Genomic DNA, 23,449 nt, shown 5'->3' on the forward strand with positions numbered 1-23,449 from the left:
AAGAATTGTGATATTTCCCTTTCCATATTCAACATCATATCCACATCATTTTGTTTGTACGCTAGTTTCCTTCTTAACTCTTATGTCATGCGGATATATATAGTTCGCCGCCAGGAGCTTTTCTCGCGGTTAAAACTTTAACGTACAGCTGACGGGTAAGTATTTATATAATCAGTGTGATTTTAAAGATATCAACAAAATATAGTACAATGCCATTACATTTCTTATTTACATCGGTTGAAAGATAAATAAAATCTCCTGACAATTGTGGTATGTCCCAAGAAAGTAGCGTTTTATCCGAATCACAGGAACAACTTGGTAATAACCCTAAAATAGAGGACACGAGCTCAGCCTCTGCCAATCCCAGAGATAATAGCAAACCCGTACTTCCGTGGGATTACAAAGATAAAGCGATAGAGATCAAGAGCTTCAGTGGCTATAAGGTCAATTTTACTGGCTGGATAAGAAGAGATGTGAGGGAAAAACGTCAAAATCAAGCTGTAGATACTACATCCGACATTAAAGAATCAGATGACAAATCCACGGGGAAAAAAGAACCAGCGGATGAGGACCCTGAAGGGAAAGAATTTGAAGAAGAGAGAGAAGACAGATTGGAATCGTGAGATGATGTCAACAGTTCGAAGTAGTGCTCATGGGCCCACACCTCTGGTTTGGTAAGTAGTTCATAAAGTCTCCAAATTAACTACATTTAAGTAACCAAATCTGGTAATGCAGCAAGAAAGAACATCACATGCACAACTGTATAGGTAAATATACGTATAAATTTAAACTTATCCAGATACAAAGGACCAGAAATAGTGTTAACAATTGTAAAAGAAAACTAGCATGGAAATTCTTTTCAAGAAAAAGGTATTAAAAAAGCCAAAAACTAAGCTATCAACATGTTCAACCTATTAGGCTTCTATACAACGATCATATAATATGTTTGTTGACTATATGCTGACACAAAGCGCAACGATTCTATCTAATATTGACAAATTTAGTTTAGTCGACCTGGTAAGCTACATCCCTATATTTTATTTTCATCTCTAACACCAAAATATTGATTTCTAAAAGTCTCTCTGCCCGTTATTTGTTCCAACACCAAGCTGAAAGAGTTTTATTTGTGGTGGTATTCGCTGTCAGCTTAGGAAAAAGCAGTCTCGAAACGACACTAAAAAAGCGGCGCGTCTGATTCATTAAAATCTTGTCAATAGCGTTTTCAGTCTTTGTGTAAAGATTTCTTGCATCACTCACCACCTCTTTTGTAGCAATGACTATATTCAGACAACCTCACATTCATTAATTCAACTTTCTCTCATAGTTGCCGATTGCGAGCAAATCCTCTAAAAATTCGAAAGAGAGACTTAGTCGTTAGACACAGGCACTCCATATAAAAGCTGCTTTCTAAAAATAAATGGTTTCGTTTAGAGGGCTGACTGCGCTAACGCTACTTTTTACTAAATTAGTAAGCTGCAATCCTGTTTCCACTAAAAATAGGGATTCTATACAGTTTATTTATAAAGAAAATGATAATGTATACTCTGCCATCGATGGTCAAACCATTAATGAAAAAGTTCATGGAGTTAATTTAGGTGGATGGCTAGTATTGGAGCCGTATATAACACCTTCTTTATTCGAAGTTTTCCGCACAAACCCGTACAATGATGACGGTATTCCTGTTGATGAATACCATTTTTGTCAAAAGTTAGGCTACGAAAAAGCAAAGGAACGCCTTTATAACCATTGGTCGACATTTTACAAAGAGGAAGACTTCGCAAAGATTGCTTCTCAAGGCTTCAATTTGGTTAGGATTCCTATTGGGTATTGGGCCTTTACAACGTTGAGTCATGATCCCTATGTTACCGCCGAGCAGGAATACTTTTTGGACCGGGCTATCGATTGGGCTAGGAAATATGGTTTGAAAGTATGGATTGATCTTCATGGAGCGGCTGGTTCACAAAATGGATTTGATAACTCGGGGTTGAGAGATTCATATAAGTTTCTGGATGATGAGAATTTAAGTGCCACCATGAAAGCTTTAACGTACATTTTAAGCAAATACTCAACTGACGTATACCTCGATACTGTTACTGGAATCGAATTGCTCAATGAACCGTTAGGACCAGTTATCGACATGGAGAGGCTGAAAAATTTGCTTTTGAAGCCGGCTTATGACTACCTAAGAAATAAAATTAATAGTAAGCAAATCATTGTCATACATGATGCTTTCCAACCCTACAATTACTGGGATAGCTTTTTAAATGATGAGAAGAAGGAATATGGCGTCATAATTGATCATCATCATTACCAAGTGTTCTCACCGGTGGAATTAACAAGAAAAATGGATGAACGCATAAAAATTGCCTGTCAGTGGGGATATGGTGCCCTAAGCGAGAAGCATTGGTCCGTAGCAGGCGAATTCTCGGCGGCCTTGACAGATTGTACAAAGTGGTTGAATGGAGTTGGCCTTGGCGCCAGATATGATGGAAGTTGGGCTAAAGACAATGAGAAATCACATTACATCAATTCGTGCACAAACAACGAGAATGTTGCCTTGTGGCCTGAAGAAAGAAAACAGGACACCAGAAAGTTTATTGAGGCCCAATTAGATGCTTTTGAAATGACTGGGGGATGGATAATGTGGTGTTACAAGACAGAGGATAGTATCGAATGGGATGTTGAAAAATTGATCCAGCATAACCTTTTTCCGCAACCTATCAACGATAGAAAATATCCGAATCAATGTCGCTGAAATTTCGTGGCAAACATTTAAGGTCTTTGGACGGTGATGATCGTTATTAAAAGTAAAATTTTGCCAACTAAAACTATCTATATAACATCAAAGGTATATAAATAAAACATAGTTTATATCTCATAACTATACAAACAAGATGCTTCTACTAGCAGCTATATTCATTTTCATCTAAAACTATGAATGGGAGTTCCTTATGATTATTTGTTGACATTACGTGGGGGGAAGCACGAGATACGGGTCGCTGTCGATACCGCCGGACGGTTTATTTAGCTAGTGTAATGAACATGAGATGAAGAAAAACAATAAAGAATTACAAACCTGTCAGCGGTTCTATGAATAAACAGTGTAGGACCTCTATACCGATATTTGCATTTATCTGTTGGGTGATTGAAAGGAGACGCTGGACTACTATCTTTTGGGCTATACATCTGTTAAATGGCAGCAGTACCCACTATCGACCTTACGCTAGCCGACTCAGATAATGAAGACGTATTCCATTCCTTTTCATCTTCAACGAGCATGGATAAGGTAGATATTGGAAAAGAAAATGGAAAGGTAAGGATGGTGGGCTTAGAACTTGCCCGATCTAATGAAGATACAGAGCAGCCTCCCTCACACGCTTTCAAGACAGACGTGTCAAAAAATGAAAGCTCCAATACTATTCTTTTGAAGAACAAGGTAATCACGGACAACGCCTTCAACAATGCAAAATATTCCGACGAAATACATCGGCAGCATGATTTGAAGGAGGAAATGATGGGATCTTACAATGATGAGAAAGAAACACGAGAGAGTAGTTCATGTGCGGAGATGACAAAGCCTTTTTATGAGAATGGTCACGCACCCTTATCAAATAATTATAAGCCAAAAGACGATGAGAAAGGAATGGTTCAAAATGAAGTTGGGAAAGACAACGCCGGTGACATTTTTTCCTCATACTTTCCCAAAGACTATGACGGCAGTGAAGATGATTTCGAACCCAATACTTGTCAGGACAGCAGTTTGGACTTTCAAGAACTGAAATTAAAATTGAATAACAAGCCTTTAGAGGAGCGGTATGGCAACCCTGAAACAGGGGACAGCCATTTGAAAAGTGAAGAAAATGATCGAACAAAAAGAGTCACTACCATAAGCCATCATGATTTACCTCTAGAATTTACCGCTTATCAGGAATCCAAGACCCATAGCAACTCCAAAGGTACTATATCTAAAATCCTAAATGTACAGCAAACGCCAGAATTAGCATCCAATCTAAGCCCTGTGGAGAGCGCCCTTAAAAACGAGGCGAGCAAGGTAGAGGGGAAGATGACCGTTCGTCTTCCAGGGCTTCAAAGCAATTTTGCCGCACTTGAGCAAGAACAAAGTGAACTATTCAGACACTTCGGTGAACAACCTGTTTATATTGGCGATTTTGATGGTAAGATTAAACGGAAGCATAGCGGGGACTTGGAAGATAGCAAAATACTTAAGAGGCCGGTATTGCCCTTAAAATGCTTAGATCACAAGTCTCATGATTTACGTGCTTCCGAACAGAGAAATTCGATTATTATTCTTTCAGATGAGGACGAACCTGATGCCGGCATGAACGAAACAGAAAGTCTTTTGAAAGTTTCTGAACAAAATACGGCTGATGAGCTTAGGTACAGTGTACCAGAAGTTATCTCTTTACTTGATCTACCAAATATTGACTTGAACAGCTCGGTAATAAAAGAAGCTAGCACCAACAATTCAATTACTATATCAGGAATTGGCGCAGAGTCCTCGGGTACGTCAGCTCTTCAAGAAACTGCCATGATAGAGCAGGCTGCTAAATCCTCTTACCAACAAAATATTAGTTCACTTGATACCCTCAAAAAAAATCATCAAAAATTACTGAAGGAATTAAACTCTAAAGAGTCTGAACTACGTAACGCTCTCAATTGCTCCAAGACAAACTCAGAAATTTTAAGAAGGAAACTGACTAGAAGAGAAAAGGAGGTCTCTGATGCCGAAAAACATTGGCAGTTATTATCGACCTCGATGGCTAGAGGCGGTAGAACTATTAGCTCAACCCAGCAGATTTTAATTGATGAAGCTGAAAACCAATTAAACAGACTGAAGGAAAAAAGACAGTTAACAAAAACAAAACTAGATTCAATCAATATGAAAATGTATAATTATAACGAACAGTGGAAGTCCTTTGTGCATTTGAAAAATATAAAACTGCAGAAATCCTTGGCTGCACTTGGGCGGTCAGGTAGGGACAGCGAAGTTTCTGCGACCGTAAACAAAAGAAAGGAATGCCTAGCTGAGAAAGAAAAACTAGACCAGATGTTGAAAGAAGGAACGCTGAGCTTTAGTACCTACAAACAATTAACAGGTGAGATCCAGCAGAGACTAAATAATTTGAAATTTGATGACCGACATATAAATGACGCCAACCGTGTTTCGCCGATAATACGACAGCCTCTGGCCAAAAGAGATTTATTTGTTAAGTCTATTGATACTGCAAAAAATCTACTAGCAAAAAACACCTCCAGGACAGAAATGACGAAAAAAATTCTTTATAGACACTTAGACAATTTGGTTTCTTATAAAAACATTTTTGAGGACGGTAAATCCTTAATAGATGTAAATAAAAGACACATTGCGCATGAATCGGCCCAAATATTATTTATCAACGGTGTAAAAATGCCCATTGTTTTTGAAACACTACAAGATTACGGCATTAAATTTTCTAATCCGGCCATTGTCAATCCTGACAGAAGAGCTCAATATTTTAAAAGCATTGAAGTTGCACGCGATCTCATATCGAAATCCAATAGATCAGAGGATGCTAAACGGAAGATTACTCGATTTTTAAATATTATTGAAGAATTTCGGAAGGATATTGACACTGGATTTCCACCAACTCCCTTAAAGAGAGAAGGCGTCGGAAAGGCTGTTGTTGGGCTAAGACAACAAGGGCTTAAGATGGAAAGACTGTATGAAAATTTGAGGAGATATAAGATTCCAATAACAAGTGAAGAATTACTACAACAAAGCTACTTGTTTCCGGTAAACGCGGATCAACAACCTCCCTCAAACTGGAACATTGTGGAAAACGCAGAAAACAGTATCTCTGCAAGTAATGATTTGTCGATGCAAGATGAATTTCACATTTCTAATATGCATGCGGCAGAAGATCAAGAACAGATTAGAGCTCTTTTGGAAAATGTCAAACAATCAGAATCTATTATTGACGGCGAAGCACTTACCCCAGAGGATATGACCGTAAACTTATTAAAACATCAGAGACTAGGTCTACATTGGTTGTTACAAGTTGAAAGCTCCCCAAAAAAGGGTGGTCTACTTGCTGATGATATGGGTCTGGGTAAAACTATTCAAGCTATTGCATTAATGTTGGCAAATCGATCAGAGGAACCCAAATGTAAAACAAACTTGATTGTCGCACCGGTCTCGGTCTTAAGAGTTTGGAAAGGTGAATTAGAAACGAAAGTAAAAAAGCAGGCGAGGTTTAATACATATATTTTCGGAGGATCCGGTAACGGAAAAGTAAAACACTGGAGGGATTTGGCAAGGTATGATGCTGTTTTGGTATCTTATCAGACTCTAGCAAACGAATTCAAGAAGCACTGGCCAAAAAAACTGGATGGTGAACAAAATCAGCTACCCGCTGTGCCTCACATCCAAGCTCTTAATAAGTTGAAAACTTCAAACGAATACTACTCTCCATTTTACTGTAATGATTCAACGTTCTACCGAATTTTATTGGACGAAGGTCAAAATATCAAGAACAAAAATACAAGGGCTTCCAAGGCGTGTTGCACTATAAACGGTATATATAGGTGGATCCTATCTGGTACACCGATTCAAAATAGTATGGATGAGCTTTATTCCTTGATAAGATTTTTAAGAATTCCACCTTACCACAAGGAGCAACGGTTTAAATTAGATATTGGAAGGTTTTTTCAGAGAAACAAGCAATATCAATATGACAATGAGGATAGGAAAAATGCATTAAGAAAGGTTAGAGTTCTTTTAAACGCGATTATGCTTCGTAGGTCTAAAAGTGATAAAATTGACGGCAAACCTTTACTGGAGCTGCCACCTAAAATTGTGGAGGTAGACGAATCACGTCTAAAGGGAGAGGAATTGGAATTTTACACAGCTTTGGAATCTAAAAATCAAGCGCTAGCTAAGAAATTGTTGAACAATTCTACGAGGGGTAGTTACTCAAGCGTCCTCACATTACTACTACGCCTAAGGCAGGCTTGTTGTCATTCAGAATTGGTTGTCATGGGTGAAAAGAAGGCAGAGGGTACAAAGGTAGCCAACGGGAAAAGCTTTGAAGACGACTGGCTCAGGCTTTATTTCAAAATTACTCACATGAATGAAGAAGCGCAGGCTCAAGTAATCACTTCAATGGATTCTATGACTTGTTTCTGGTGTATGGAACAATTAGAACCAGAAGCGATGTCCGTTTTGACGGGCTGTGGACATTTGATTTGCGATACTTGCATCGATCCCTTCATCGAAGAGTCTTCTATGCTACCTCAGGCCAAGAAAACCAAGGGGGGAGCATTGGCTGTTCCATGCAAAGATTGCCATCGCTTGACAAACGAAAAAGACATTGTTTCGCACAAATTATATGATCAGGTAATAAACCAGGGATTCACTGAGAACGATTTACATGCTGAATATTTAAGCGAAATGGAAAAACAGAAAATGCAGAAAAAGAATGTTTATATACCAAATTTTGAGAGTTTAGAACCGTCCACGAAAATAGAACAATGTATACAGGTTATTCAAAGGGTTTTTGATGAATCAGCAACCGAAAAAATCATTATTTTCTCTCAGTTTACAACATTTTTTGAGATTCTTGAGCATTTCCTTAAAAGTAAGCTGGAAATTCCTTACTTGAAGTATATTGGATCTATGAATGCCCAGAGGAGATCAGATGTTATCAACGAATTTTATCGTGACCCTGAGAAGAGGGTACTTTTAATTTCTATGAAAGCTGGTAACTCAGGACTAACATTGACATGTGCAAACCATGTCGTTATAGTTGATCCATTTTGGAATCCTTATGTTGAAGAGCAAGCTCAAGACCGTTGTTATAGAATTAGTCAGACAAAAAAAGTCCAGGTGCATAAGTTATTTATAAAGAATTCTGTCGAGGATCGTATTTCCGAATTACAGAAGAGAAAAAAGGAGATGGTCGATTCAGCCATGGATCCAGGCAAGATTAAGGAAGTAAACAGTTTGGGGCGTCGGGAGTTAGGTTTTTTATTTGGTTTAAACGCTCTTTAAGGAACCTGGTGAGTTTAGTTACTGCGCTCTCTCTCTATATATATATGTTGATAATTAGTGGCAAATCTGTTAGTTTATGGTATTAAACAACTTCACCATTTTCACTTACAAACCTTTTGTTAACTGAAACAGGAAGCAGACCCTATACAAGAAGTTTCTTGGAGTAATTAACCAAAATTGTTAGGTACGCCGTATGCAAAGATGTCTAGATGAACTGTGTTTAGGTAACACGCTCACGATCTTCTAAGTGTCATCTGTGTGAAATCTGTTTCTTGTATTTTTAAAGAAATATTTGAAACCTTGTAGCCTTTTGATAAAGTGATGCTTTCCTAATACAACGATCGTACTTTCAGCATGAGAAACATATGAGATTTGAGATTCCATTTTGATAAAGGAAATACCGTCAGTATATACAATATACAAGAAGTTCGTCTCATAGATTTAGAAATCCACAGAAGATTTTCAACAATCGTACTTAATAATATAATCACTTCTTCTTTCTGTTTATGCGTTTCGGTTTATTATCTTATTGCATCGTCAACAGTCACTAAATTTGATACCTTTTCTCGTTATTTATGTCAATTTCTGACACCGTGAATGATTATACGCTCGTAATAACTACCGTACATTAATGAACCAATGAGAATATTCGGTTTGACGACAAGTCGTAGTTGGATTGTTGTATCAATTACTAATCTAAACAAATCATCTCGTATTACGTAAGAGGTAAATAAAACACATACTGACTAGAAAATATTTCATATGTTCAATATAAAACAGTGATTTCGGTAATTTGCCATAAGTTCAAAGTAAAGACATGTTTCCTTATATGTAAATTCCAAATTCATTGTTCAACTAATAAGCCTTTAACTTTTCCTTTTGCATTTTCAGTCTAAACGGCTCGTTCAACATTTGTCTACTTTACAAAAGGCACAATAAAGCGGATTATGTAGATTTGTACAACCTTGTTTTGTATTTTCTAAAATTGCATTGACAATATATAGGTGAATCTAGAACCTCAATCTTCATGCGGCTTCCTCACTGACAAAACTTGACCACTCGACTAAGCGGCCCAAACGCTCTAGAAACGAATTCCTATCAAATATGTTTTGCTCTTTAACCACACAACGAGAAGCAGTGTTTTTTTTTTTTGATCCAGTAACTTTCAATTTTCTCTTGTACTTAACTGCGTGCCTGTCATAAATATGTAATAAGAATTGTATCGCAGGATATCATAAAGTCAAGCCTGGATAACAGAGTAACAATATCGCCTCCACCAAATTATGAGTCCTAGCAGACTTTCATAGGATATAACGGCGTAATTGGCTAATAAGGGGATTAATGAAAGTATCGTCCTTAACAAAAATATTTGAAAAGAATCTATTATTCTTTTTTTTTATAACAATTGTTGCCCAATCAAAAATTGTGATTGCGACCATCACCAAACATAAGTGGAAAATGAGGAAAGCTAGGTGATCTCCCATATACTGCATGGTGAAGGATACTTGATAGTAACGTCTCTTGAGACTGAAGAGCATATTAGTCTTCTCACATTGTAATATTAGTGCAAAGACTTTAAATGAAAGAATGATAGGTTTCATTGAATGCTAAGTATGTTCATTTCTATCGAGTTTTTCTCCTCATTAGGCAATTTGTTCACTGGAAGTAGAGGATTCCTTTTCATTATCTTTTTGATGAACGATTTCAAATACTTTTGTGTTTTCTGAGCTAGTCTTAATCAACTCAGGTTGTTGGTCATCAGAGCTTTCAGGTTGATATTCGTGTCCAGTGGTGTAACATTCGCCCAACGTGTAAGCACGGATTTCTTCTTCAGAAATTTCACTGTATGGAACCATGCCCTTCTTTCTTGCTTCTTCGTCGGTGAATGCACCATAGTAATCTTTGTCATCATGTTTAACAGTAATTTTGAATGGGAAAAAGGTACATAGTCCCCAATAGACGAAAAAAGAAATTAAGAAGGAAAAGAAAGAATCACCATAGAAAAAATTTATAATACCAGTGTTGTGGAAATAGTCGTTATTGACTTCCCACGCAATGCCGGGCAGACCGGGAGCCATACCACAAACCCAGGCAACAATAGCTCTCCAGTTCACACCCTTGGTGTAGTAGTATTCACCATTTAGGACAAAGGCATTGGTAACGGAGTATTGTCTCTTCCTGATCAGGAAGTTATCACAGATCATGACGGTAATAATAGGCGTCATAACGACACCGAAAGAACTCATGACAGTTAAGAAAGTAGAAGAGGAGTTGTAAAAGTTCCATGGTAAACAAGCCCAGGAGACACATGCGGCAAAAATAGCACCTCTTTTGATATCAACATACTTGGGTAACAAACCAGCCAAATCCATACCACTGGCAAATCCACAGTTGGAGATCGTATAAGAAATTTGAGACATAACAAAGCAAAGACCACAGAAGAATGTACCTGCACGAGCGCCTGCGGAATAGTTAGTTGTCAACCAGTTGTCAAAGATGTCCATAGGCATCCAAAATGTTTGACCATATAATTTTTCACAAGCGGAAGCACCAATAATACCGAAGACTGGGATCAAAGTTGCTGGTATTAGTAAAGCAACTATAGTACCGGTCCAGATAGCGCAATTAGAGGAACCAAATCTTGAGAAGTCACTTTGATTGGTGCAACCTGGAGAAACGGAACCGTACCAGTACGAGATTGTATAAACCCAAGCCCAAGCCTTTGCAGAACCAGTGGCTGTTGATTTAGTCGAGGTAAACAAGTCACCAACACCATGAGCGTTCTTAGTCAAGTAAATTACCATACCCAGCATGGAAAAGAAAGTACCAACACACGACCAAATTAAAATGTAGTTCATATGGTATGGTTTCATAAAGTAACAGAACGCGGTGAGGACATGGAAGATAATGAAGCCGATCAATTCCTTGGTGGTCATGGCAACTTTCGAGGACAAAGTATTAGGTAGATGCAGGTAATGGTGAGACCAGGAATCCAATATCATGTTTACGCAAAGACCACCCAACCAAGCGTTCGAACCGTAATAGACAATACTCATTAAAATTCTGACGATGATACCAAGGGCTGAACCGTAAATTCCAAAGACGAATCTTTGAGCCAGAGTGAAACCGACCTTCCAGTCATAACCAGGACAAGAGTTGGCCAAGGCAAACATAATGGTCAAGATATCGGCAATAATAAATGCACCAATGGTCTCTGAGTAACTCAACCCAACAGTTAGTGCAGACGAACCGCCTATCCACATACCGACGTTGAATGACAGAACACCCCAATACGCAAAATTAGACCAGAACCCCCATGTTTGATTTGCAGACTTGATAGGTTGCAAATCAGGGTTCCTCAGAAAATTCACGGAGGCCCTATCTTTAGCAGGAATTTCTAAAAATCTCAAAAATTTAGAGACTTTAGCACCGAAACTCATGATGGTGTAATGCTAGGGTTCTTTGCTTAATAATATAACAGATATGAGCAATAGAGGACGATGCGAGTTTCTACGGTAGAGAAAAACATAGTAAAGGTTCTCGATGACATCGAAAATTACAACTCTCATATATACAAAATCGAAGGAATAAAGAGAAGAAATAAATCATATTACGATAGCGTGCAAAATTTTCGTCTATATTCTTCTATCAGTTGTCTTCCTTCTTTCTGTGCAACTACCAGAAAAAGGTATATTATCTGATCGAGTAGACCGATGAATGAATTATCCCATCTTCCATGTAGATTAATAAGGCAACCAGCAGGAAACGCCTATTGTTGTCAAGGGTCTTACGGAACCGGTGGATCGCTGTGCATGATTATGCTAGTAGGGGCGCTTGTCACCATGCATTCATGTGGTACGCGCGCGCTTTTGTGGTGACGACTACTGCAGAACATAATACATCAACGCCTGGCTCTCAAAATCACATACGCATTGTGGCCGGCTATGCGATGAAGCGGAATGATCTTTCCTATTCGAATGGCTGCAAAATGCCATTACATGGATGCCAGTGCGAACATGAAATCAAAATAGGATAATCTTGCATTCATTCGTATTATTCCATTATTTCTAAATTTTTAGAAACTGTCCTTTACAAATCCTTTGAGGTCTTGCCCCATTTCTCTATGCTGGGAGGGCTTTTAGAGGAGTCTTCAAACCCGATAAAGTTGAAGACGTGCGCCTGGTGAGCTCCCAGGATCATCGACTGTAAGTAGGATTCTTTATCTACATCTTCTCTCCTGACGTAATTACGCACTTGAATCTTATCTATGTGCTTTGCAATGGTGTTGTCAGTGCCAATGCGATTTACATCCATGAGCTTGCTCTTGGTCATAGGTTTGGGGAGTGCCGTCGTGCATGCTTTCATTTCTCCCTTTTTGATGTAGACTTTAACACTTATCCTAAGCGGCCGCAACTGTTTAGTAAATGGGCATATGGCTCGATGATAGGTATCGGGGAAGTTTCGCTCGAGAACTACGAGTCCTGAGGCGGAGAAACGTTCAGTGGCCCAGTTCAACACCAGAGTCGTCGACTGGCCCTTAGCGTCCGTTTTTAGCCATGCTAAGAATTACTGGACTACTTATTCATATACCTTTCTTGCCACGGGCAAAACATTTATTCCAAGTGCCCGGCTCACGATGGGGTGAATTAGAAGGTGCACCATATAGTCATAGGACACGCTTCGCGGAAGGTTGAATTTTGTTGTTGTGCAGGCGGGAGCAGCGCTAACGCGTTCGATTGTCCGACTGTGCTTATTTACCTACTAGAGATTTCAAGTCATTGTATGTGGAAAAATATCAGCCTCCGTTATAGTGCAAGACATGAATCCTTTTTGACACAACTTTTCTGCTATATATAGTAACTGTTCAGCGTAGAGTCGCAAAATATCGGGACCATTATTTTCGCAGCTCCCCTGCCGTTAACGGCAATAATTTATACTTCAAAGTTAGCCTAGACATGAAGCCCACTTGGTAACATGGTCGTGTTGCCTTTCAAGATACAAGAGTGTTGCTCGGTGTACTTGGTCACCATTGTCCACCTTGATCTCCTGCCATATCTTCTCCGTCAGATTTCAACATTTTCTACGACTATCGTGGAGTCATGGAGGCCGGAGCCTAAAAAGCTCTTAATTCAAATTGTGCCTTGTGAGTAGGGAACTTATATGGGAACTTGAAATATTTTAGCGTGAGTTTTTTGTCAGGCGTTCAATATATTATGGGAAAATACTTGGCTGAATTACCTCTTTCACACATCAATTCCCAATTATTTGGTTCGGGGTTATGAGGCATGTTATAGGGAACATTTCATTAAAGCTCCATGATTGAGGCGATGAGTTTGCTTGTTGCTGTTTCCATAAATACTTGACTGACGCACCTGTTAGAAGTGGCGGCTTACTTGTTCATTCGGTCCATACTAATTTTGATCCTGCTAAAGAGTATTGATCTAAATCGGCTGTTTGGTAAGGTAATGGTGCCGTCAAGCGGTTTCAATGCTAGATATCTTTTAAACCTATCTCAGGTACCTTGGATACTGGCAGTCAAATTTAAGTGTCGTTGATACAGTAGCACTGAAAAGCTCAGCAAAATTATTTGCAATGCTCAAGAGGATATTTTGCCAAAAGTTCTCCGTTATTGCATGATCATTATGACATTGGCGATGCGGGAAGATTCAATGTGATTAGATTGGCGCCCGCACATTACATAAGGCGTTTCCGAACGTGTACGTTGTAGTGAATGCACTTAAGGAGGAGATGGAAAGATTATAGACCCTATCGTGAAACCCAATCATAATTATTTTCATCATATCAGTTACATATAATATAACTTGAATGCCTTCTCAGTAATTGCTAACTTACTTTATACATATACACATTTTGAGAATAATAAATGGTGTTTTTCGAAGATCAGAACGCCCTTTGGCAGGTTAAATATTTTTCATGTTTTTAAACACTAGTAGGCCGTTCTGCACCGTTGAACCTCTTCTCACTAAACGAAATCAATTCTTGCACTGTTAGACGGAGCAACCTGGAGCCCAAAAGGGTAATCCCGATGACCAAATAGCCATTGTTTGCCATTTAAATGATTGCTTTTCTATAATTTTGTTGTTTATTACAAGCTCTAGTGATGCCGAGCTGCGTTAACAATCCTGTTTACCGTTAGAAAGGCTACTTCTCGTCAGGATGTTCTTACAACTTGATTTACAGAGTGCTGATTATCCTATATATCAGGTAAAATCTAGGCTATACTATATGTTGATAATTGGTAGTTAGTATTAACGAGAATAGGTGTTGATCTCCTTATACTGCACATAAGAGGGGTGTATAAAACGTAGGCCGATTGGTTCATCTTAAGGATGACCGATTTAATAAGAGGTTCGGTAGTTACAATATGTTTAATCTAACGACTCGTATTACTCGTATATATAACTACCGCATTAATGTTCAATCAATAGATCTTTAAGTCAAGTTCAGTACTGCCTGAATTGGTCGTATAGTATTTCTTTCTGCAATAGATACAATCACACTTAATCGTATACGGAATGTACATTTACATACGATGTAAGCATTTAGATTGTTCTCATAGCAACTCATATTAATATTGATGTGAGAATTATGTGAATAATTGGATAATTGTTGGGATTCCATTGGTACTAAAGGCTATGATATTAGGTGTACAGAATACACTAGAAGTTCTCCTCGAGGATATAGGAATCCACAAAAAGGCGTCGATAATTCTACATAATGATAATATTATTATTTTATATGTTGTTATTCATTATCCTATTACATTATCAATCCTTGCATTTCAGCTTCCATTAGATTGGACGGCTGTTTCTCAATCTTTATTTCATCTTCTTACACCGCATGTGATAATATAATACTAAATAGATGATATTAGAATTTCATTCCAACAGTTTCATACATGTTTTATGTCTAGGTTGGTAAATCTAGTAATCCTGAGGTATCCCATTTTGAGATACAGCATATATAACAATTAGCAGCGCCGTGGCGCAGTGGAAGCGCGCAGGGCTCATAACCCTGATGTCCTCGGATCGAAACCGAGCGGCGCTAATTTTTTGATTTTTTTACCTTTATTCATTGGGCCTTTATTTTTTTCTTCTTCCTCGTCAGTCTTGCTATTAGTACATATAATTGAATATTACCTGAGAAAAGATAAGAAGAACTAAGATTGGGGATTAGGCCATGATATTTGTGTTAATTCGGAATTTTTCATCATGAATTCCGATTCTGTAAATACGGATATAGATGGCGCTGCATTAATAGACAGAGAGGCAGAGGAATCATGGGAGCTCTTGAAAAGAGAGTTTAACACATTATTCAGTAACCTAAGAACAGAGAGTAAAAAAGAAGATAATTTTACTGGCAATGAGAGAGAAACCGCCAGAAAACCAATCATTTTACAGGATCGTGATGACTCAAATTTTCGGAATCAGGGTATAGGTGCTACTACAACCGGCACAACTCGTGACAGAAGCTTTAAGCCAATTTCTGATTTTATTGAAAAGAAAAAACGCAGTGTTAAGAAAATCCATCAAGCAAGGCTTATTTTTAATACACTTGAAGGCAAAGAGGTTTGTTCAAAAATACTCCAACATACTCTAGGCCTACTAAGTTTATTGTTGATGAGGACAAAGGTACGACTACCGATTTTTTCTTCAAAAGTGCGATCTGTTATCTTGCAATTGAGCTTATTTCGGTACTGTTTGAGATTTGGAAACCTTGCGATTAACTTATATCAATTTTTCAAAACTATTCATCGACTAAGGGAAATGAAGGATTCACACTATAAAAAAAGACCAATTTCATCTTATTTAAAAAATTTCCGGTTTTACGACATTATCGAAACTTTTTATTGTTTAACGGATGAGTTGATATTATTCCATAAGCTACAATCAATGTCCAGTGGAAAGAACATGTTACATACGAATACCAATAGACTGATGAGATGCATCAAAGAACAGCACTATATCCTATGGGAAGTTTTAAATATTCATGCTATGAATAAAAACATTGGACAATGGCAACAGCTAATAAGAGATGAAATCTATTTGAGTATCATCAATACCAATAGTAATGCAATAAAAGACCACGAGTTAAAGTACGAGCTACTTGCTAATAATAAAGTTATTCTGGAATTAAGGAAAAATAATATTACATTGGATTTTTATAAGATAATACTAAACTTATTATCTAATCTAATTAATATTAAAGGTAAAAGGAAAGAATTCAACTCAGAGCTAGCTTACGAAATTATTACGGTAGGTTCCGGTGTTACTGAACTCGTTAAGCTGTGGAATCAAGCCAAAATGACTCTGACTAATGAATATACAATTGCTGTTTGACAACAGATGACCAGGTTAGTTACATTTCTTGCTCATATCTTCTTTTTCTTCCCTCTTTATTTGGTTTTTAGTTTGTTATTATAGTACTTGTATATACATTTTCTTCTTCTTTACTTCTAAAGATTTAGTTATACCCACTCTGCTTCCACCTGAGCTTTTTGAAATGTGTAGTCATTTCTATTAATGGTAACCACACCATCCTTCAAACTACATTTCCATCTCGCCTTGGTCCTTGTGACTTTGTCATATAAGCACAGCATTAAATTCTCATCTGGTCCATCTTCTTCACCCTCCGAAATTAAATAGTCATCGTCCGAATCATCTAGTTCTGAACCGACCTCGTCTGTATCTAATAATGCACTTCTTTTTTCCTTCTTCGCTTGTAATTTCACTTGTTCTATCTGTTCCTTTTCCTTGCGACTTTTCTCCACGTCCTCTTCCTCTTCCCCATTGTCTTTCTTCTGACTTTCCTCGTCTATATTTTCGACGGTGGTTATATTAGCGTTATCAATAGTAAGTTCTATTTCCGGCTTTACTTCGATTTTAGGCTCGCTAGTTGCGTCTGCATTTGTATTACCATTAGTATTCGTGTTCGAGGTAGTAGCTGCATTGTTGTTTGCTTCTGCCGTATTGGTATTAATATTGGTCTCTCCAGAGTGGGGTATATTGTTGTTAGGATTGATATTTGGCAAAATTAAACCTTCATTACCAGTGTTCTCCTCCTTGATATTGAACTCACTAGAATTCACACTGGGGGTAGCAAGATTAAAGTTTAAATCGTTCTGTACACCATTTATATTTCCTTCATTGAACTGATTGTCCCATGAAAAAGTGGTTACTTTCGTCTCTGTGAGCTTTTTTTGCCAGATGTTTTTCAGGTCTTGTAAAGTTTGTTCATCGATACCCGCATTTTCAAAATCCTCTCTTACTTCATTTACCACCGATTCTACGATAATCTCATACACTCTGCTGGCCTCTGCATTTGACATGATGTCCGACGATCTTCCTTGTGTATGGCCTTAATTTCTGTGATACTATCACTTTTCTTCTCTGAGCTTGCCCCCGATAATATATCGTATGGCTTTATCCATCTTGTTCTCCTCTGGCTTCTTAATCTTTTCTTCAACTGTTTCACATCACACTTCACGAATTTTTTTTCGCGTTGATTAGTATTATTTATTTATTTATTTATTTATTATTCAGAGTGTACGATGAGTTCCTCTTTATTGTTTCGTTTGAAGGACACTAACCAAAAGGACATCATCGGCGTCAGGGGGCACGCATTTAGAAAAAGTCTTAGGCACATATCATATTTAATGGACGAAATCCCTACTACGCCGGTTAGGCTTATTTTAGGACAACCTCAACAACGCGAACAGAACTCAGAAAACCGGTCGCAAGAACGTAAGCCACGCTCGTTTCAGTCGGAATCTGATTCTAGCTTTAACTCCCCAGGTTCCTCCCAGTTTGTGGTACATCCTTACGAACCGCTGGAAAAGAAGAGAGGTTACCAACAAGATTTAGACCGCTCGATTGATTATGGTAGAACACCAGCTCTTAACAACAAGAATAATGTCAATCCATTAGAGAATATAGACATAAATAAAATGTTTGATGATGACAAATCAAATTCAGGATCTAATCATGATAATGGAGATTCAAATACTAACGATAAGCATGTACTTGCATTGAATTATTCTCCCATCAGAGTTGAAATGAGCTCTTCTGAGAAGCAAAACAACAAAAATGCGAATGAAGATGAGAATAATAAAGAAAGTGGCCACATCAACAAAAAATTGAAGTTACAGTTGGAATCGGTACCTGATTTGAAACAAAACTCTACTAAGGACATCGCTAATGATAAAGAAGAAATTATGTCATCTCCAATGGCGATTGATATGATTGAGACAAACATAAGTCCAAATAAATTTATAATTAACGACGGAGTTGAAAGAAATGATAGTTTCAACATTAATACCGATAGACTCAAACTAGAAAATGACATTAATGAGAAACAAGAAGAAGAAGATTTTATAAAATCGAACAGTAACAATGTCGCTAATGTTGACAATGATGATGGGGACAAGGAGCATGAAGAAAATGATATAACAAACTCTCACATAAACAGGCTTACTCCTCTGTACGAGACTTCTGTAAGGGAGTCGAAATTTAATGAAGAGGGCAGAAACGATTACGATGATGACAATCAACTTGATATCAGACATGACAATTTTCAGATTGTGGCAAAAAGAAACGAGGAGCTAACCGATCAAATATACCATTTAAATCAAAAGTTGAATTCTTTAATTTCCAAAAACGAATCGTTATCTTTTCAATATGAGAAATTAAGTAAAAATCATCAGCTGTTAATAGATTCGACAAATGAAAAATTAGACAAACTGAATACAGAAAGAGAGAGCGATATTACCAAGGTGGAAAAATTCAAAAAGAGGATTAAGGAGTTGAATACAGAAATCAAGGTATTGAATTCCAACCAAAAAATATTACAAGAAAAATTCGACGACTCAATTACTGAGGTTAACCATTTGAAGAGCGAACATGAAAGCACTATCGACACTTTGCACCAAAATGAGAAAACTCTGAATGAAAAGAACCTAGAGTTGGAAAATATGAAAGAAGAATTAGAAAGCAATCTTGATAAATTATCCGAGTATCAAGCCACATTAAATGACTTGAATTCTTGTATTGCGCAACTGAATGACAAGATTGAAAGCACAAATATTGTTTTGAGATCTAAAGAAAACGAACTAGATAATTTGAAATTAAGTTTGAAAGAAATTTTATCGATTTCTAAGGACTTCAACGACTCAGAGCTTATAGCACAAATTAATGAACTAATATCCACAAAAAATAGCTTGCAACAAAGACTAGATGATTTGAACAACCTGAATGACAATAATTTAAAGGTGGCACAGGATAAGTTAATCGAAAATGAAAGCACGCTGAAGCTAAAAGAAGCAGAAATTAAATCATTGAATAGTGAAATGGATGAGTTGAAAAAACAGATCACATCGAAAGATGATGAATTTAAGATGTGGCAGAGTAAATACGAAACCGTAGAAGACGAGGCTAAAATACGCAATGCTGAAGTTACAGAGTTGAACAGAGATATTGAGGATTTAAAAGAATCCAAATTGCATTTAGAGGTAACGATTACGGAACTAGAAAATAAAGCCCATAAACTGGAAAATGAATGTGAATTGGAGAAAGAAAAATTCGAGAAAACTTCATTAGAATTGGAAAGTCTGCAATTGAAAAACAGTAATACCCAGGCTGAGCATATCAAAGAATTGGAGAATCTTCATGAGAACCTTATTTCTCTACAAAATGAGTTGAAAATTTCATCCGACAGGATAACAACACTAACAAAAGAAAATGAAATATTAAAGGAACAAAATAACAATACTAATAATAGCGTAACTTTAAGCAATAATCAAAAGAATAAAGATGACGAACAAATTAAATCGTTGGGGAAGCAAATACAAGACTGGAAAGAAAAGTATGAGGCAAAAGAAAAAGATACAAATAAAAGGTTAAAGTTATTAGCGGAAGATTTATATATCCAGTATTCATCCAAACACGAACAAAAGGTCAAATTATTGAAAAAGGGTTATGAAAATAAGTACCAAAATAAGTTTGATCAACTTAATTTAGAGAACAAGACTCTATCAGAAGAAATTGAGCAGTTGAACAAGCGGTTGACCTCTGAAAGAGAAGAAAAGCAGGAATTACTCAAGTTGTTAGAAAATGAAAAAAAATAAACACATTTTTCTCTTCTTGCACTTTATCTTTTCCCTTAATATGTCATGAGAATAAAATATTAAGGATTACATCACAAATATACAAATGCATATCGCATATCTGATATTGTTTCCTAATTTTTCTGTGTTAAAATAAATATGCAAAAACATACTAACCATAAAAATAAATAAAATACAAGATATAAATAAATAATCCAGCGAGCAAAGACATTGCAGTCCAAGCCATGATTTTTTTTCCCCTTCTATGAGATTCCAATGTGCATTTGTTTCATGTTTCTTTTATTTAAAACGTTCTCGATAAATGCTTCACCAGCCTTATAAGATGATCTTACTAGGGGTCCGGAAGCACAATACAGGAATCCCATCTCCAAAGCCCTTTCTTTCCAGTAGTCAAACTTTTCGGGTTTCACATATTCTACAACTTTCATATGTCTCTTCGTTGGCCTCATATATTGGCCAAAGGTAACAACGTCACATTGAATACCACGCAAATCCTTTAGAGTTTGAATAATTTGCTCATCAGTTTCTCCTAAACCCAGCATTATTGATGTCTTGGTAATGAGTGACGGAACCGTATGTTTTGCCCTTTGCAAGACACTCAAAGACTGTCTATAAGTAGCTCTTCTGTCTCTGACATGTGGTGTTAGTGATTCAACTGTTTCTAAATTGTGTGCATAAACGTCAAGTCCACATTGTGCCATAATGTCTACCATCTTCAAATCACCTCTGAAATCACCAGAAAGGGTCTCTACAAGAGTTTTTGGTGCCTTCTGTTTGATTTTGCGAACCGTCTCGGCTAGGTGGTTAGCACCACCATCGATCAAATCGTCTCTGTCAACGGTAGTCAGGACAACATAACCTAACCCCCATCTTTTGATAGCTTCGGCAGTATTTTCGGGCTCCATTGGGTCCGGCTTACTAGGTGTTCTATTTGTCTTCACAGAACAAAACCTACATCCACGAGTACAAGTATCACCTAGCAGCATAATTGTTGCCGTTGCCTTAAATTTATCTTTGCCCCCCCAACATTCACCAATATTGGGGCATCTTGCCTCCTCGCAAACAGTACTTAGCCCTAATTCTTTTACGTCACCTTTCAATTTATGATAATTGGTACCCTTAGGAATAGGAACCTTAAGCCAACGAGGTAGTTTCTTGGCTTCCTCTGCATTCTGTCTTGCCTTCTCCAGAGGATCCAAGATCATGTTCGAAGCTTTTCCTGAAATAAAATCCGCAAAAGATGGACCTAAATTAAGAGCATCTTTGAACTCTGTGATCCTCCTTCTGTTCCCCTTGAGCTTTTTCTCAGAAGCGGTTGTTAACCGATTTGCTGCATTTTCAACCTCAGTTGAATTTCCAACTGGAACCCTAACACTAGCATTACTTGAATCAGTAGTCAATTCATTGGATCCTATTGGTGGAGTTGCGCTTGTTCTACGCCTAATAGTGGACGAAACCCATCTGGTATTTCTTCCGATGGATAGTACCCTAACAGATCGTCTATACATTACTGCAACCCAACTTTTACTCTTAAAATCTACACATCTGACAAAACTGGATAGTTAATGTTCATCTTGTCAAATACGTATATTTGATTATTACAAGTGCTTTTGAATTAACTCCTTCGAGAGAAGTCTCCGGGTAATAAAATCTGTCGAAAAAGAATGGCTTCGCACTAATAGGAGCCCAACTTGAAGATGAGCCTCGAAGTTCATCTGAATCACCACGAGAAAGAACCGACCAGAGTTACAATCATGTATCCAGGTAGTGGACGTTACACCTATAACAACGCTGGTGCCAATAATGGCTACCAACGGCCCATGGCTCCTCCTCCTAACCAACAATATGGGCAGCAATATGGACAGCAATATGGGCAACAATATGGGCAACAAAATGATCAGCAATTCAGCCAGCAATATGCCCCACCACCAGGTCCTCCCCCTAGGGACTATAACAGGCCTGTGTATCCCCCTCCCCAATTCCAGCAGGAACAGGCAACGGCCCAATTAAGCAACGGCTACAACAATCCTAATGTAAACGCGTCTAATATGTGCGGTCCACCCCAGAATATGTCGTTGCCTCCACCTCAAACACAAACTATTCAGGGTACAGACCAGCCATATCAGTATTCTCAATGTACTGGGCGTAGAAAGGCTTTGATTATCGGTATCAACTACATAGGTTCAAAAAATCAGCTGCGTGGTTGTATTAATGATGCTCATAACATTTTCAACTTTTTGACTAATGGGTACGGTTATAGTTCAGATGACATTGTCATATTAACGGATGATCAAAACGATTTGGTCAGGGTTCCCACTAGGGCTAATATGATCAGAGCCATGCAGTGGTTGGTCAAAGACGCGCAGCCTAATGATTCTTTGTTCCTTCATTATTCTGGACATGGTGGGCAAACTGAAGATTTGGATGGAGACGAAGAAGATGGCATGGACGATGTTATATATCCGGTAGATTTCGAAACTCAAGGACCAATTATTGATGATGAAATGCACGATATAATGGTGAAGCCCTTACAGCAAGGTGTTAGACTAACAGCCTTGTTTGATTCTTGTCATTCGGGTACAGTTTTGGATCTTCCATATACATATTCCACTAAGGGGGTCATCAAAGAACCCAATATTTGGAAAGATGTTGGCCAAGATGGGTTGCAAGCTGCCATTTCATATGCTACTGGAAACAGGACTGCTTTAATTGGTTCCTTAGGTTCTATATTCAAGACTGTTAAGGGAGGTATGGGCAATAATGTAGATAGAGAACGTGTTAGACAGATTAAATTCTCTCCTGCAGATGTTGTTATGTTATCAGGTTCGAAGGATAATCAAACTTCTGCAGATGCTGTCGAAGATGGTCAAAACACAGGTGCAATGTCTCATGCCTTCATCAAGGTGATGACTTTACAACCACAGCAATCCTATTTATCTCTTTTACAAAACATGAGGAAAGAATTAGCTGGTAAGTATTCTCAAAAACCCCAATTATCATCGTCCCATCCTATTGATGTAAATTTGCAATTTATTATGTAGAAATATATGAATGTGTACGTCGGTACGTATATTCAGAGCGGTGCAGCGTGAGATTCTATTTTTATCTTTTAGAAAGCAGAAGTAATCTAAGCTATTAACACTATATACATATAGGCAAAGATATGTAGGGAATAAGCACTCTGGGAAATAAGATCACGCGTTTTTAATGTAGTAAATACTAACTGCAAAAAAGCATCACCTTGACCAAAAAATTTC

At 37.7% G+C, this 23,449-nt stretch overlaps 9 protein-coding genes and 1 non-coding gene across 10 annotated transcripts; 7 read left to right on the plus strand and 3 right to left on the minus strand.

Moving 5' to 3' along the window:
- Positions 1-272: 272 nt before the first annotated feature.
- IES4 (Ies4p) lies at positions 273-623 on the plus strand (the record flags this gene model as incomplete). The annotated part of the gene is made up of 1 exon (XM_033913428.1): positions 273-623. One exon carries the CDS (start codon positions 273-275, stop codon positions 621-623), a length of 351 nt encoding a protein of 116 aa, XP_033769319.1.
- A 794-nt stretch (positions 624-1,417) lies between these two features.
- Positions 1,418-2,755, plus strand: SPR1 (glucan 1,3-beta-glucosidase; the record flags this gene model as incomplete). The annotated part of the gene is made up of 1 exon (XM_033913429.1): positions 1,418-2,755. The coding sequence occupies one exon, from the start codon at positions 1,418-1,420 to the stop codon at positions 2,753-2,755; it is 1,338 nt and encodes a 445-aa protein (XP_033769320.1).
- A 438-nt stretch (positions 2,756-3,193) lies between these two features.
- Positions 3,194-8,050, plus strand: ULS1 (translocase ULS1; the record flags this gene model as incomplete). Its single annotated transcript, XM_033913430.1, has 1 exon — positions 3,194-8,050. One exon carries the CDS (start codon positions 3,194-3,196, stop codon positions 8,048-8,050), a length of 4,857 nt encoding a protein of 1,618 aa, XP_033769321.1.
- Positions 8,051-9,693: 1,643 nt separating this feature from the next.
- Positions 9,694-11,490, minus strand: THI72 (thiamine transporter; the record flags this gene model as incomplete). Its single annotated transcript, XM_033913431.1, has 1 exon — positions 9,694-11,490. The coding sequence occupies one exon, from the start codon at positions 11,488-11,490 to the stop codon at positions 9,694-9,696; it is 1,797 nt and encodes a 598-aa protein (XP_033769322.1).
- A 3,556-nt stretch (positions 11,491-15,046) lies between these two features.
- SPAR_Otrna17M lies at positions 15,047-15,118 on the plus strand. The gene has a single exon. It is a non-coding gene; the product is annotated as a tRNA-Met (tRNA).
- Positions 15,119-15,282: 164 nt separating this feature from the next.
- Positions 15,283-16,410, plus strand: PEX27 (Pex27p; the record flags this gene model as incomplete). The annotated part of the gene is made up of 1 exon (XM_033913432.1): positions 15,283-16,410. One exon carries the CDS (start codon positions 15,283-15,285, stop codon positions 16,408-16,410), a length of 1,128 nt encoding a protein of 375 aa, XP_033769323.1.
- A 128-nt stretch (positions 16,411-16,538) lies between these two features.
- On the minus strand, positions 16,539-17,399 carry TOA1 (transcription initiation factor IIA large subunit; the record flags this gene model as incomplete). Its single annotated transcript, XM_033913433.1, has 1 exon — positions 16,539-17,399. The coding sequence occupies one exon, from the start codon at positions 17,397-17,399 to the stop codon at positions 16,539-16,541; it is 861 nt and encodes a 286-aa protein (XP_033769324.1).
- A 327-nt stretch (positions 17,400-17,726) lies between these two features.
- On the plus strand, positions 17,727-20,192 carry SLK19 (Slk19p; the record flags this gene model as incomplete). Its single annotated transcript, XM_033913434.1, has 1 exon — positions 17,727-20,192. One exon carries the CDS (start codon positions 17,727-17,729, stop codon positions 20,190-20,192), a length of 2,466 nt encoding a protein of 821 aa, XP_033769325.1.
- A 242-nt stretch (positions 20,193-20,434) lies between these two features.
- LIP5 (lipoate synthase) lies at positions 20,435-21,700 on the minus strand (the record flags this gene model as incomplete). Its single annotated transcript, XM_033913435.1, has 1 exon — positions 20,435-21,700. The coding sequence occupies one exon, from the start codon at positions 21,698-21,700 to the stop codon at positions 20,435-20,437; it is 1,266 nt and encodes a 421-aa protein (XP_033769326.1).
- Positions 21,701-21,946: 246 nt separating this feature from the next.
- On the plus strand, positions 21,947-23,233 carry MCA1 (Ca(2+)-dependent cysteine protease MCA1; the record flags this gene model as incomplete). Its single annotated transcript, XM_033913436.1, has 1 exon — positions 21,947-23,233. One exon carries the CDS (start codon positions 21,947-21,949, stop codon positions 23,231-23,233), a length of 1,287 nt encoding a protein of 428 aa, XP_033769327.1.
- Between the last annotated feature and the right edge of the window lie 216 nt (positions 23,234-23,449).

Source organism: Saccharomyces paradoxus, chromosome XV (genome assembly GCF_002079055.1).
Source record: "Saccharomyces paradoxus chromosome XV, complete sequence".
Taxonomy (NCBI): Eukaryota; Fungi; Ascomycota; class Saccharomycetes; order Saccharomycetales; family Saccharomycetaceae; genus Saccharomyces; species Saccharomyces paradoxus.